This window comes from Fomitopsis serialis (assembly GCF_022376445.1).
Source record: "Fomitopsis serialis strain Sig1Antser10 chromosome Unknown B0H18scaffold_35, whole genome shotgun sequence".
NCBI classification, from domain to species: domain Eukaryota; kingdom Fungi; phylum Basidiomycota; class Agaricomycetes; order Polyporales; family Fomitopsidaceae; genus Fomitopsis; species Fomitopsis serialis.
Window position 1 is genome coordinate 19,676 of NW_025954995.1, and position 12,339 is coordinate 32,014.

General features: G+C 56.7%; 6 protein-coding genes across 6 annotated transcripts; 3 read left to right on the forward strand and 3 right to left on the reverse strand.

The window, feature by feature from the left end:
* Positions 1 to 631: 631 nt before the first annotated feature.
* On the forward strand, positions 632 to 3,661 carry B0H18DRAFT_1085213 (efflux transporter; the record flags this gene model as incomplete). Its single annotated transcript, XM_048031886.1, has 13 exons — positions 632 to 832; positions 890 to 997; positions 1,050 to 1,164; positions 1,834 to 1,901; positions 1,959 to 2,089; positions 2,145 to 2,179; positions 2,232 to 2,233; positions 2,462 to 2,564; positions 2,617 to 2,651; positions 2,674 to 2,974; positions 3,030 to 3,238; positions 3,293 to 3,467; positions 3,525 to 3,661. 13 exons carry the CDS (start codon positions 632 to 634, stop codon positions 3,659 to 3,661), a joined length of 1,620 nt encoding a protein of 539 aa, XP_047893108.1.
* A 602-nt stretch (positions 3,662 to 4,263) lies between these two features.
* On the forward strand, positions 4,264 to 5,373 carry B0H18DRAFT_1008700 (uncharacterized protein). Its single transcript, XM_048028800.1, has 4 exons — positions 4,264 to 4,458; positions 4,594 to 4,952; positions 5,004 to 5,052; positions 5,097 to 5,373. The coding sequence occupies exons 1-4, from the start codon at positions 4,389 to 4,391 to the stop codon at positions 5,150 to 5,152; spliced, it is 534 nt and encodes a 177-aa protein (XP_047893109.1). The 5' UTR covers positions 4,264 to 4,388; the 3' UTR covers positions 5,153 to 5,373.
* A 2,406-nt stretch (positions 5,374 to 7,779) lies between these two features.
* Positions 7,780 to 9,401, reverse strand: B0H18DRAFT_1008705 (uncharacterized protein). The gene is made up of 4 exons (XM_048028801.1): positions 9,341 to 9,401; positions 8,928 to 9,272; positions 8,231 to 8,873; positions 7,780 to 8,173 (listed from the first exon to the last, which is right to left on the reverse strand). The coding sequence occupies exons 2-3, from the start codon at positions 8,954 to 8,956 to the stop codon at positions 8,252 to 8,254; spliced, it is 651 nt and encodes a 216-aa protein (XP_047893110.1). The 5' UTR covers positions 8,957 to 9,272; positions 9,341 to 9,401; the 3' UTR covers positions 7,780 to 8,173; positions 8,231 to 8,251.
* B0H18DRAFT_374854 (uncharacterized protein) lies at positions 9,011 to 9,996 on the reverse strand. Its single transcript, XM_048037804.1, has 2 exons — positions 9,753 to 9,996; positions 9,011 to 9,695 (listed from the first exon to the last, which is right to left on the reverse strand). Exons 1-2 carry the CDS (start codon positions 9,905 to 9,907, stop codon positions 9,254 to 9,256), a joined length of 597 nt encoding a protein of 198 aa, XP_047893111.1. The 5' UTR covers positions 9,908 to 9,996; the 3' UTR covers positions 9,011 to 9,253.
* A 344-nt stretch (positions 9,997 to 10,340) lies between these two features.
* On the forward strand, positions 10,341 to 11,513 carry B0H18DRAFT_374939 (inorganic phosphate transporter). Its single transcript, XM_048037806.1, has 7 exons — positions 10,341 to 10,479; positions 10,544 to 10,653; positions 10,715 to 10,751; positions 10,805 to 10,824; positions 10,884 to 11,011; positions 11,070 to 11,209; positions 11,268 to 11,513. Exons 1-7 carry the CDS (start codon positions 10,431 to 10,433, stop codon positions 11,336 to 11,338), a joined length of 555 nt encoding a protein of 184 aa, XP_047893112.1. The 5' UTR covers positions 10,341 to 10,430; the 3' UTR covers positions 11,339 to 11,513.
* An 84-nt stretch (positions 11,514 to 11,597) lies between these two features.
* On the reverse strand, positions 11,598 to 12,295 carry B0H18DRAFT_374916 (hsp10-like protein). Its single transcript, XM_048037805.1, has 4 exons — positions 12,238 to 12,295; positions 12,092 to 12,175; positions 11,847 to 12,032; positions 11,598 to 11,795 (listed from the first exon to the last, which is right to left on the reverse strand). The coding sequence occupies exons 1-4, from the start codon at positions 12,238 to 12,240 to the stop codon at positions 11,745 to 11,747; spliced, it is 324 nt and encodes a 107-aa protein (XP_047893113.1). The 5' UTR covers positions 12,241 to 12,295; the 3' UTR covers positions 11,598 to 11,744.
* Positions 12,296 to 12,339: the final 44 nt, after the last annotated feature.

Sequence of the window (12,339 nt, forward strand, 5' to 3'; positions counted from 1 at the left end):
GCGGTGCGATCATCTCAGGCGTCGCACTACAGTCGTCACGGTAGCGCGGAACAACAGTACGCGGTCGGCCCTCTCGCGCGTCCAATCTCACTGCTTCGAAGCAGTGAGATTGGACGCGCGAGAGGGCCGACCCCGCCGTGGAGGCTGCAACATGGAGTGAACAAGAACGAGCACAGCATTGATGTCAGATGATGAAAGAATATATCAGACAGAGCGGCGCCGAGAGAGTTAAAATCAGGCCACACCGCTGTGGGCAAGTTGCGTAGGCGGACGGCGAGCGTCGGGCGTTGGTCGGATGCGCAACGAAGACGATCACTGCGGGCGCCTAGGCTGAGTAACAGACGCCCATTGCTGAGATTCGATCGCGCCTGTCGTCCATTCCAGGCAGGTCTCCTGCCGTTTAGGGCGCGCACGTGCCCAGAAGCCGCGGAGAAACGGTCATGCGCGGTGGCGGCGGCCGCGATGGCGCGCAGAGGGATTTTGGAAAATGGGGAGAGCCTGGAGGGTTTCGTCCGTTACCGTTTTGCCATGCGACGCGCGACGCGTCCTTTATATATCTCCCCTCCGGTCCATCCGGCCCCGCTGCCCTCGCCTTGCGCTCGCTCTCAGTCTGACTGGCCCTCGCCGACACATGGGTTCTCAGCTGCCATCCTCCGAGTTCCCAAAGGCCACGCCCATGCCTGACGCGACAGAACGCAAGGCCCAACTCCAAGACCCCCGCGACCCGGAGGCTCTGGATAGGATGCCTGACGGCGAACCTGCTCCTCGTCCCCTCAGTAGGCTGCAGACCGTCGGTCTTATTGCTACCTGCACGACTGCCATGCTTTTGAATGTGCGTGAACATTGTGCTCGTTCCACGTATTTTTGTCATGTTTACGCGCATTTACAGACGTCTCTAAACACGGCAGTCGCGATCGCGTTGCCAACGATGGGTAATGACCTCAACATTCCGCAATACAGGCTGCAGTGGGTCATCTCCGCATACACACTTAGCTCTGTACGTCTATGCGTTCTTCGATGCTGCTCCACGGTCCTCACTGTTTAACCAGGGCTGCCTCCTTCTCTTCTTTGGCCGACTAGCCGATTTGTACGGCCGCAAGAAAGCCTTCCTAGCTGGTATCACTGTCCTCGGTGTCCTGAGCTTGGGCTGTGGCTTTGCGCAAAGTGAGTGCCAATTTTAATCGGGGAGGTCGATATTAGTCTAGGCTGTTGGTGCGATCGCGGAGACGGGTCTGGTGGGTCCGTCGCCTTCGTCTTCCAGGCGACCTCGGCCTAGGGTTCCCGGTGTGAAGCCATCACTGTATGCGGGTTTCGGAAGTACCGCCGGAGTGCTGGCCTCGTCCAGGGCCCATGAGACCTTCTCACGCGCTGGACATAACGGCGAAACCCTGTGCTATTTATGCCCACGAATCACCGCGCTCTCCGTCTCTAATGAGTTGGCTGCCTGGCACCCGGTGCAAGCGTCGGGGCGGCGGCTCAAAGTCCAAATTTGACCTGTCCGCCGTCTTCCGTGGCGCGACTGGCACGGCTTGACAGCGTCACAGAGGACCGGCGGAAAGCACTGACACATGCGCTCTATTCCAGAGTACGCCGCTCTCGTGCGCGAAGCGGGAAGAACGGCTGGGTGAGGCGGCTAGCGAAATGATTGGCATCTTCCTTTGGCTGCAGTCCTGGTGCGACGCATTGTACCTGACGAGTCATGACACGCTCTGTGAGCTCGCGCGTTGGGCTCGATACGGGCGGCGCAGTTTGGACACGGCTGTCGGACAGCGAATGAATTTGACTTCTCTTCGATCTTGTGTATCGCCCATATGGTGCTAATCGCTCTGACAGATGAGATCACAATCGACGTTCTGCGCGGTGTGCAAGGTCTTGGTTCCGCCGCTGCCATCCCCGCTTCGGTGCGTCTCCCCTTGCGTTCTGTGGGGGCACGCAGACTGACAGCCTTCACACTGCAGCTCGGTATCCTCGCGCATTCATTCCCGCCCTCGAAAACACGCTCCGTCGCGTTCGCGACTTTCGCTGCAGGCGCACCCGTCGGTGCAGCCATCGGCAGTGCGATCGGAGGTGTCTTGACGCAGCTGACAGAGTGCGCCGCTTTCCCTTCCATCTGCAGACGAGACGCTGATCAAAATTGAACTCAGGAAGACGTGGCGCTCGACGTTCTGGTTCATGGCAGGTATCAGCGCCGCGACTTCCTCGGCGGAATGCTCTCGTTCGACGCGGACCAGCCGTCGACGGAGAAAGACAAGTGCGCATCTTGGGCTCTTTGGACGCGATCGTACTGACGAACCGCTCACTTTCCTTTTTGCGACGCTCGCCCCACCTTTCTGATGGTCGATCCTCGCTCCCTGCTCGCTCCCAACCCTCCTTGGCGATGCGATTACGTCCCGACCTTCTCGGCGATGAATCTGATGACTTTGACTGATTGCGTGTGCCCACACTCGATCACGGAATCTAGGCGCGTCGATTGGTTGGTGCATTCCTCGTCACGGCGGGCCTCGTTCTCATCGTCTTCGTGCTGAGCGACGGTACCATCGCACCAGACGGATGGAAGACTGGATGTAAGTCTCCGTGATTCCCGCGTCTCGACGTCCCTTACACGCCCACCCGCAGACATCATCGCCCTGCTCATCATCGGCGTCCTTCCTGTTCGCCTACGTCGCCTGGGAGCACTTCCTCGAGCGCAAGCTCGACGCGCACTCGCTCGCGTGGTGGACGCCGCCACCGCTTATGCGCGTCTCGCTTTGGGGCCGCGCGCGCGGCAAGCTCGCGGTCACGCTCTGCCTCGCGCTCCTCGAGTACGGCGGGTTCATGAGCTTCTGCTTCTGGATCCAGCTCTACTACCAGGACTACCAGGGCCTGAACCCCGTGCTGACGATGGTCAGGCTCCTGCCGATGTTCGTCACGGGCATCGTCGCAAACATCATCGTGGCGCTGTTCGTGGGCCGGGTGCCGCTCGTGGTTCTCGTCAGTGAGTACTCTTCGGCAAAGGATCTTGAGTGCGTGCTGATCGGTGCACTGTGCAGCGATGGGTATGGCTCTGACGGGCGTGGCGAACCTGCTGTTCGCGCTGATCAATCCTGCGGCGACGTACTGGGCGTTTGGCTTCCCCGCGGCGATCCTCTCAGTGTTCGGCGCGGACTTCGTGTTCGCGGCGGGCACGCTCTTCGTCGCGAAGGTGTGCCTCCCGCACGAGCAGAGCGTCGGCGGCGCGCTCTTCCAGACCATGACCCAGGTGCGTGTCGCGTCTCCGTATTGTATGCGTATGGCTGACATGTGGGTCCTGCAGCTCGGCGCGTCGTTCGGGTTGGCGATTACGACGATCGTGTACGACTCGGAGCTGAAGAAGGTGTCCGCGAAGGACGGGGTCATCATCAACGTCGACGGGACGAACGCGCCTGCCGAGGCACAGCTTTCAGCGTACAAGGACGCGTTCTGGACGGCCTGTGCGATCGCCATGTTTGGTATGTGCCCCGTCTCTGCTCCTCGTCGGGTGGCGTGCTGATCCATGCTTTGTGTAGGGGCGGTCCTGTCTGTGTTGATCCTCCGCGGCGCGGGCATTGTCGGACACCAGAAGGGCTCCGAGCACGGCTCGACGATCAGCGGAGACACGATCCGCGACGAGAAGGCGCAGGCTCAGGCGGAGAAAAAGGTGTAATCCCCGGATCCGGATCCTCAGTTTCAACACTCGGTGCTGGTGCCGACGCCACTACGCACAGGACGTCAGGGAAGGAGCTCAACCTACGCTTCGGAGCCATGCATGGCCCGCTTCCTCGCGCACATCCGGTCGCGTGTCATCGGCTCGTCGTCATTGCTCAAGGCCTAAGCTTGCACTCGCAATCACATCTCTAGACGTATTTCTTCGCCACGCATTCATACATACATAGACCGACTCTGCACATAATTTATTGCTTTACCGACACGTATGGTTCCGCCACGCCTCTCACGTCTCGATGCTCCTTGTCTCTACATACTAGTGTAGTGCATACCTGTGCCGCTTTTAGTGCTTATACGATACTCGCCCGGATGTTGTTTCTACTAGTAGACGACGCATTTGATGATAGTACTGCTGATTTAGAGCTCATGGGCTCTGCATGGATCAATCCATTTGGCGTTCCAGTGCTCTTCGGTCCCCGAACGTCTTTGAAAAAGGGACAAGCGCCGTTTATGCGCGCCACGTCAATAAGCCGAGTGATTCGGGGAGCAGCTGCCAGCAGTCAGAAATACAATGATCAGTTGGTGGACCACACACTGTTACCACGCACCACCACATACCTTTTGTCGTGTTTCTGGGCCTGAACAACGCTCGTTGCGCGCATGCACTCAACGCGGACTTGAGATTATCTTGTTGAGCCGCACGACGCTCTCAGCGTCACTTCAAATCCATGAAAACCGATATCATCCTTCCCATGACAGATGAGTGCATGCAGCAAATTGTGCAACGCGAAAAGGTGAGTAGCACTCTGTGAACGGCGTGAAAGTGTGACTCAATGAACGACAAATACATCGACGTACAGACGTACGAGTTCCGACGGTACAGAATCAAAGACTCCATCAAACGCGTCTGGTTCTACCTGAAGGCGCCCTGAGCACGTCTCGTACGTGTGCGAGATAGACCAGCGCGGACGCGGTGTCCTGGTGACCCGCCGCTGCCTGAGGACGGCATAGGCAACAGGAGGTTCAACGAGCGGCATCCTGACATGGATAGGTGGGACTTTGCGTATAGGGTCCGGAGCGTGCGTCAGCTTCGGAGCCCGGTGTCCCTGGAGATGCTCATGAAAAAGTACGGCGTTGGGATTGCTCCGAGAGGAATGATATATACCCCAGTTAAGTTGCTGGAAGATGTGCCGTGGTTGTCCCAGAACCTGCTGTGGAGCGACGTAGAAGACCGTGTTCCTACGCAGGTTGTCCGTACGATTGGCGACGCAGAAGTTCCGTCCGTATCCAAGGTGTGTACACCGTGTGAGATTGAGGATGCACAAATTCGAGATGTTTCACAGGATTCAAGCGCGAAGAGTGCGAAGAAGCATGCCGTGCCAGAAGAGCCACGTCGATTCTCGAAGGTGAGCCAGCTATCCGTCACGCGGGTTTAGACTCTGAGACACATACTTCCCAGAGGCAGCGAAGGCAGTTAGATGCAGGAACCTAGTTCGACTATTATGCACCAAGCTTCGCCCGTGCCGAATACTGTACATTGCCGCTCGCACTACCCAGTTTGTCGACAGAGCCGCTCCGTGTTACATCGATCCTATCATGATATCTGTGGGATCCACACAAGGGACACCGCGTAATTTTGAGTCGTAGGAAGAGGGATTGCCTCGAACAGAGACCCTACCAAAGCGCAAAGCCACATTCTGTGGAATAATCAATGTGAGTGTTGCTGCGTTCACTGTGCAGTGATTCAAGCAACTCATATCACCGTTCCCAGGCCATTTGCATGCCCTCTGAACTTTTCGACCAGCATCTAGGCCAGGAATGTGTGATGGTAAGTGAGAATGTCGAGTGCGTGTGGTCCGTGTTTGCACGTGACACGCGTTTAAGACGTCTGTGGCTGCAGACGCGCCCATAGTTCATAAGCCCAACGCGGCGCGTCGCGTCTTGATCCCTCACTTACCTCTGCACCACTCACTCCCCTCTCTGCACCTCGCTTCCCCGCGGCACCAGCTGTAGATACTTTAAGTGAGTACATCTTTGGCCCCTTATTCTGTTAGCTTTGACCCTTTCGAACCATTACGGAGACGTTCACTTTCATTGCGCATATCTTTTGACATGTGGCTTGGGTGGCTCGCTGACACTATGCCAGCAATTATAGTATCCCAGTGATGACAGCCGAGATCTCCAAGAAGCAAGAGGCCATTGAGCTCGAGCTTAGCGGCCTGCAGACTATGATGCAACGGCTTGAGGTTTTGTCGGGTATGTTCAATCTCTATGCTGATGATGGTCGGACTTGCAGGCTCACTACGGGAGGAGCAGGGTCCTGTATCTCCGCACCAGATGCCGCTAACAGCTCACCGCTGTCCGTTGTCTCAGCGGTGCGGGCTAAGGGCGGCATGTGTAATGTCGAAGTTGGTCAAAGCTTCTTTGATTGGGACGACGAGGAAGACATGAAAGACGAAGACCCGAACGAGAATGATATTGACAAGAAAATCATTGCGAAGGATGAATCCGACAGACCGGAAGAGAGGGGAGAGACGCAGGAGCCTGAAGGAAAGAAAGCCGAAGGGTGGACTGAGGTGCCCCAGGTTAACAACGTCCGAGACCCCTCCGAGGAGGGGGAGGACAAAGACAAGCTGCGCGCCGAGGCATGCTTCTCGTTGCGAGACTTGAAAATACCTGAGCTCTTGGATAGAACGGAGAGCCTCGCCTCTGGCGGGAGCTTTCTCAGCTTGATGAGACGAATGAGTAAGTGTTTTGTGCCAGCTTTGTCCTTGTTACACGGACACATTGCTCATGGCCAAGCCCTTCACTTACAGGAATCGACAATGAATGACGAAGCGAGCGGAAGTGTGCGCGTAGGACCAGATCCTCTGGAGCCAACGTCGTATCTCCCCAAGGAATTCAAAAATAGCCGACTTTTCCCGCCGCTCACCGTGCCAGTGCTCTACGAGGACCGGCTCGAGCGGCAAAGGAATCCAAGAAGCCCCAGTCGGCTTCGTATACTACTCGCTTCGGCGGGTGATGTGCTTCCTACACCAGCCATCAACACCTCTGGTGCTGTACTACAGGTGGAATACGTCTCAATGCGGAGCCTACATCCGCTGTGGAAAGCGCCGGTGGCCGTTAGGCAATGGGGGGCATAGGAAAATGAAGTCGACGCCAACGAGGTGCCTTCCGCGCACAAAGCGCAAGAGTACGTATGCCTGGGAGACGGACTTGACATCCATGATATCGTCTTCCACCTAGTATGTGTACAAGACGAGTGCGTTGTATTTGTCTTGGCTCCAGTGATGTTCGGTACAGGATTGTTGTATGCGGTTACGGTTGTAGATGTTGCCTAGGTTGTGGTGCTAATCTGTTGTACGGTGTGTAGTGCAGATAAAAATCATGTATTCCCCAATGCCCTGTCAGTCACCTCCGATACTACTCAACGAACCCTTGGTCATCGTCTTGAGAATAACTGATACTGTCCAGACCATAGTCACTTTCCAAGTAGAACAATCAATCAGCGTGTTGATTCGACGCAAATATAGTATGCTCAGGCTGGCCAGCCTCGCGGCCATCGTCCAGAAGAAGAAACATGGGGAGCAGAGAACGCGGTCAATACACTGGCCTACGTCCAGAATATCAGCGCCGCATTGATCGCAGCAGGGCCTACGTACCACCCATCAACATCATCTCGGAGAATAAACTGCAAAGAAAAGATCAATACACTTGTACATCCTCCGAGACGACGGAGAGGCAGACTCGGAGAAGAATCACATCAAAGTCGAATGGTGGACGGAAGCACACAAAGTCGACGTCCGCGATCTCGGCGAGAAGAAGGATAGAGACGACTCGGAGCCTCGTGCACAATGAGCACGCCGTCTTTGAGGGAGAATAATGCTTGATTGGATGTAACGGAGAGCGTCGACCTCTGGGAGACATCAGCACGAATACGTGTCCTATCCGTTGATTTTCCGTTGGCACAACATCTGCCTATGGACATATCGAGCGCGAGGCCCCATCGCCCCGGCGACCCAGCCATCTCTGTAGCAGACCAAACCACCTTCCATTCTCCTATGTGAGCCTGAAGCATCTGTATCAGCGCAGACAAATAGCACGACGGTCATGTGCATTCGGGGGGACAGACTGGCAGAAGAGAATTTATTGCGCCCCCAAAATTAAATATGAAGGCAGCGTACGCAGTTGGCCTCAAGCTAATCACCTTTCCACTACCGTTCGATGCGACGACCATCTACACACGCGTCCTTCTGAGCAGGTATGTCCAGAAATTCTACCAGGCAGAAGACTGCTAGAAGCTTCAAGTTAGCGGGTGTGTGGCGACCCATACCCTTCAAACGACCAAGTTTTCACCGTTACATCGCCGTTCAATCACTGTGACGTCGGAGCCGGCAGTGCCATACGTACTAGTATTTTCGTCCATGCATATGTTCGCCAATGGAGGCATGCATTATATAAACCGTAGAGGCTGCGCATGTCTTCTTGAGAGACAAAGGCGTCGAGCCACGTTCTGCAGAACAATCGAAGTGAGTGTCGTAGCCTTGACTGCGTAGCGGACTCACCTTACCAGCTATCATCGTACCCAGACTCAACAACCACCGTCTTGGCATTCCGGGGGGCTGTACATCCCGGAAAACGTGGTGATGAGTGGCACAATCGAGTGCGTGTGGCCGGTCTCCACACGTGATGCACGGGGAACGCGTTTGTGGCTGCAGCTGCAGCCACAATTCATAAACCCCCACCGGACCGACGCGTCCTGATCTGAACCTTTCCCCGCACTCCTCTCCCCTCCCCGCTTTGTCCCGCGGTCGAAACCACAAAGCCTGTGAGTGCGGATCCGTCCCCTTCCTTTGTTTGACGCTTCGGGCTTGTGGTGCCACTGCCGCTGCCACAAACCCTTCCGAGTCGTCGATGTTCTGTGTTCTGCGTCGTGATCAGTTGGCTCACGCGATGCCTGCAGCGCTTTCCGTTCTTCTTCATGGCCGGAGAACCATCCAGGAAACGGAAGGACGTTAACCTTGAGGACAACGTCCAGCCGAAGAGGCCACGAGCTGAAGAGGACGCGGTAGTATACGTCCAACGTGAAGACGTCCTTGGTGCCCATGGCGTTACGGAAGCGGACGCAGTTCCTTTCATTGACGACATCCCGGAGATAGTCGTCAACGACGAGGAAGATGACAGTGCGGCGGATGCGCCTGAGGTGGATCGGCCTTCGTCTGGTAAGTCGAGTCTTTGTAATGGGCTTGCAGGTTATTGGGACTCACCTGGCGAGCAGGGTCGTCGGGCGCCCCATCTATCGCCCCGCCGATCGTGGCAGCGGAGGACGTGGATCCATTTGAAAACCACGATGGTGATAGCACCTTCTTCGATGACTCGGATGACGAAGAGGACGATGAAGAGGACGACGAAAATGAGGACGACCAAGAGGAAGATGGCGGGTGGCGGGTTATTCCCGACCTAGACCTGCAATGGCTCTTCGGGGTAGACCCCGAACTCTATGCAGAGTCCCAGAACTCGCTGATCAACCGGAGGCTGCCCGAGGTGATCTTGGATCGGAGGCAGAACATGTCCTTGTGGCACGAACTGTGTATCATGGGCATGACGAGCCGGTACGTGTTGGATGTCTTCGCCACCGAAGCTTGAGCTGTTTGCTCACGTGGATGACTGTATAATACAGCGCATGGTCAAACAAAAACGAGATCGTCGAATACGAACACGAACTCGCGCGGCCCTTGCTCTCGCACCTTCCAGAGGAGCGGTGGGGGAGCAAGCACCTCTTCCCATCGTCGCCGCGTATCCCGATCAAGCGGCTGAAGAAGAGGAAGTGTTTCAGGAGGAAGAGGAGGAACTTTGTTGATCTCTTCGAGGGGGCGCAGCGTGCTGTCGCTGCGACGACTGAGCCAGAGCTGTCCATCGAAATATCGGGCGCTTTTGTGGAAGATGGGCAGCCGTTGAACGAGGTGTCCGCGCTCGATGCCAAAGACACCGGGGCAATCCCGGAGCTGGCAACGGAGGTCGGTGACCACGGTAATCTGCGGTCAAGAGTTCAGCAAGGGTGGTCAAAGACGATGTCTCGTCTGGCTGCCTACCGCATGAGGAGAAGCCCGATGAGGCTGCGCTGTCTCTGGGAGATTATCCGGAGATACCGTCGGATGACGAGACGGAAATGGAGAACGTGAATGTCGGTCGTACCCACCAGAGCGAACGACACCACCACGTCGTCGTCAACTCTCCGCCAGCCCATTTCTGGTCGGAGACATCCGATCCTATGTTGTGGGATATGTTACATGGGATCCCCGCGCCGATGTGAAAGGTCCAATGCGTCCTCGGTACCTTTTTATACCGTATTTAACCTGATGCTGTGTGAGTGACAAGGCTGTACCTACTACGTTGTGCGCTATGTAATTGTACTCGATCATTTCGTGGAAGGAGTGCGTTGTGGTCTGAACTTGACAGCCTCATTTGTACCTAGCCTCCAGTGTGAGTACACGATTATTCACTACGACCGGAGACATGTACCTGCGCGGCGCAGACTTGCTCGCCAACAGGACGGTATGGTGCAAAGGAGTCGGGCGACGAGATCAGGCTCGGGAGAGACTGCAAAGGACAGCACCTTCCTGACTGGGCGACTCGGAGGACATTGCCACGTCGCGGAGAGAATTTGGACGAGCGCCCAGCGATCCTCCCCAGCCAACAGCCCCGCCACACCACCCCTTGCCGTCTCCTCCTCCTGCCCTCCCCTCCTCGCCGCACACTCGCCCAGCATCATGAACGCTGCCGCCTCCAACCTCGTCATCTCCCTCGGCGCGATGCAGGGTGCGTGAGCTAACGAACATGAGGAGGAACGCATGCTGACCCGGCCGCGCATGCGCCCTTGAAGTCGCGAGGAAGTTGGACTTTGACGACCCACAGGTGCTGCTGGGCGTGCGCATTGCGTATGTGACCGTGCAGGCAGTCATCCTGGGCGCGTACTACTACGCATCGTACAAAGTATGTCTGTGTATTATATGACTGAAGTCCTTTGTCGGACTGACGTGGCTCGGACCTGCAGATCAAGCAGAAGAACGACATGACGGTCCTCAAGTATGGTACGTACGATTTCCGTGCCTATTCTACCCGGATACTGACCAGGTTCTTACAGTCGAGCCTGCAAGTCCAATGGTACGCATGCACACGGCCAGAGCCCTTCCCCCACCTCACATGACACCCGTTCTGCGCAGAGCGGCGGCGAGCAGGGCAACCTCGTAACGACAACCATCCGTGACTACGACCTCGCCGAGACCTCCAAGCTCATCCGCTCCGTCTTCATGGGCGTCGCCATGATGGGCTTCATGCACCTATACATGCAGTGCGCATGCTCTCTCCCGCAGCTCATTCAGACTCAGAGTGCTAATACGACGGTGCAGGTACACACAGCCCTTGTTCGTCCAGGCGCTCATGGGCCTCAAGAACCTCTACGACGCAAAGCCCGTCGCAATCCACGTCCTCGGTCGGCCAGCGGAGGGCGACCTCAAGCGGCCCTTCAAGGTCGGCGGCTTCATGGGCGGTTCGTGTTCTCTGCTGTGCTCCGTCCACCGAACAGATGCTGACATTGCGCTCGACAGCTGCCGCAAACCCTCAGACGGACAAGGCCGCGATCGACGAGGCGGAGAAGCGGATCGCGAAGGACGAGTAGACTACCGTTGGACTGCTCGGACTCCCTTTGGGTTAGCCCGCTTTCTGTGTAAAAGTGGCTCGTTGTCTGGGCTCGGTGTCATTGGTTGGGTACATATATGTAATGCAAGATAGAGTGCAACGACGGGGATCCATACTTCCATCTTTGCTTGAATCGTTGATGGGTCCCTTTCATTGCCGAGTATCACCCCTGGGCGAACGGTAAGTACGTACAATGAGTGGGGGAGATGTGTGGATTGCAATGGAGAACAACACAATGCGCCGAAAACATGCTGGATCAATTAACCATAGCACCGAATATATGATAGCAAACTTTTGTCAGGCCCTACACCCGGACCACAGCCCATACACCATACCGGCCGCCCTAATCCAACCCCTCACGCACCCCGCGACGAACCTCCATCCACTCACTCCTGGATCTTCGCAAGGATCTCCGAGTCCCGGAAGAGGAAGAATTCCTGTTTCACACATGAGCGCAGCCCCCACATACAACCCGAGGACAGACTCACATCCTCGCCGACCTTGATCGAGTTGCCGCCCCAGCCAGGGAGGAGCACACGGTCGCCCGCCTTCACGACCGTCGGGACGACCTTGCCTTCCTTGTTCGGCGCGCCGGGGCCGGTCGCGATGACGGTCGCCTCGGGCAGCGGGCTGCTCGTAGCAGACGCAGGGAGGAAGATGCCCGTCGCGGTTTTCTGTACCAACCGCCATCAGTCTTTCACAGGAGATGTGCACAGGAGCGGGGAGAGCGCACCGTCTCGGGCTTGAACCTCTGGACGAGGACACGGTCAAGGAGGGGCACGACGGCCTTGATGGACTTGAACGTTGCCTGGGCAGCCTAAACATCGCGCGAAGCCATGGTCAGCACATTGAGCACAGCGACGAGGAAGGGCAGCGCACCATTTGTGACAGAGGACAGAGGACTCGGCGGAGAGAACGCTGGCGGAGGTGTGTCAGGCGCCCAGAACACGCGTCACAATTTCTGCCCTCTTGTTTGGCCGC

Bases quoted from the DNA above. Each gene is read 5' to 3' on its own strand.
- B0H18DRAFT_1008700 (XM_048028800.1), top strand. From the start codon at position 4,389: ATGAAAACCGATATCATCCTTCCCATGACAGATGAGTGCATGCAGCAA. The intron at 4,459-4,593 runs GTAGCACTCTGT...AGGCGCCCTGAG, and splicing joins TGTGCAACGCGAAAAGGTGA to CACGTCTCGTACGTGTGCGA. The intron at 5,053-5,096 runs GTCGATTCTCGA...ACGCGGGTTTAG, and splicing joins TGCCGTGCCAGAAGAGCCAC to ACTCTGAGACACATACTTCC.
- B0H18DRAFT_1008705 (XM_048028801.1), bottom strand. From the start codon at position 8,956: ATGGGGCGCCCGACGACCCTGCTCGCCAG. The intron at 8,874-8,927 runs GTGAGTCCCAAT...TACCAGACGAAG, and splicing joins CCGACGACCCTGCTCGCCAG to GCCGATCCACCTCAGGCGCA.
- B0H18DRAFT_374854 (XM_048037804.1), bottom strand. From the start codon at position 9,907: ATGGGCTGGCGGAGAGTTGACGACGACGTGGTGGTGTCGTTCGCTCTG. The intron at 9,696-9,752 runs GTAGGCAGCCAG...TCTTGACCGCAG, and splicing joins ATCGGGCTTCTCCTCATGCG to ATTACCGTGGTCACCGACCT.
- B0H18DRAFT_374939 (XM_048037806.1), top strand. From the start codon at position 10,431: ATGAACGCTGCCGCCTCCAACCTCGTCATCTCCCTCGGCGCGATGCAG. The intron at 10,752-10,804 runs GTACGTACGATT...AGGTTCTTACAG, and splicing joins CATGACGGTCCTCAAGTATG to TCGAGCCTGCAAGTCCAATG. The intron at 10,825-10,883 runs GTACGCATGCAC...CGTTCTGCGCAG, and splicing joins TCGAGCCTGCAAGTCCAATG to AGCGGCGGCGAGCAGGGCAA.
- B0H18DRAFT_374916 (XM_048037805.1), bottom strand. The intron at 12,033-12,091 runs GTGCGCTCTCCC...CGGTTGGTACAG, and splicing joins AGAGGTTCAAGCCCGAGACG to AAAACCGCGACGGGCATCTT. The intron at 11,796-11,846 runs GTGAGTCTGTCC...TGTGTGAAACAG, and splicing joins CGATCAAGGTCGGCGAGGAT to GAATTCTTCCTCTTCCGGGA.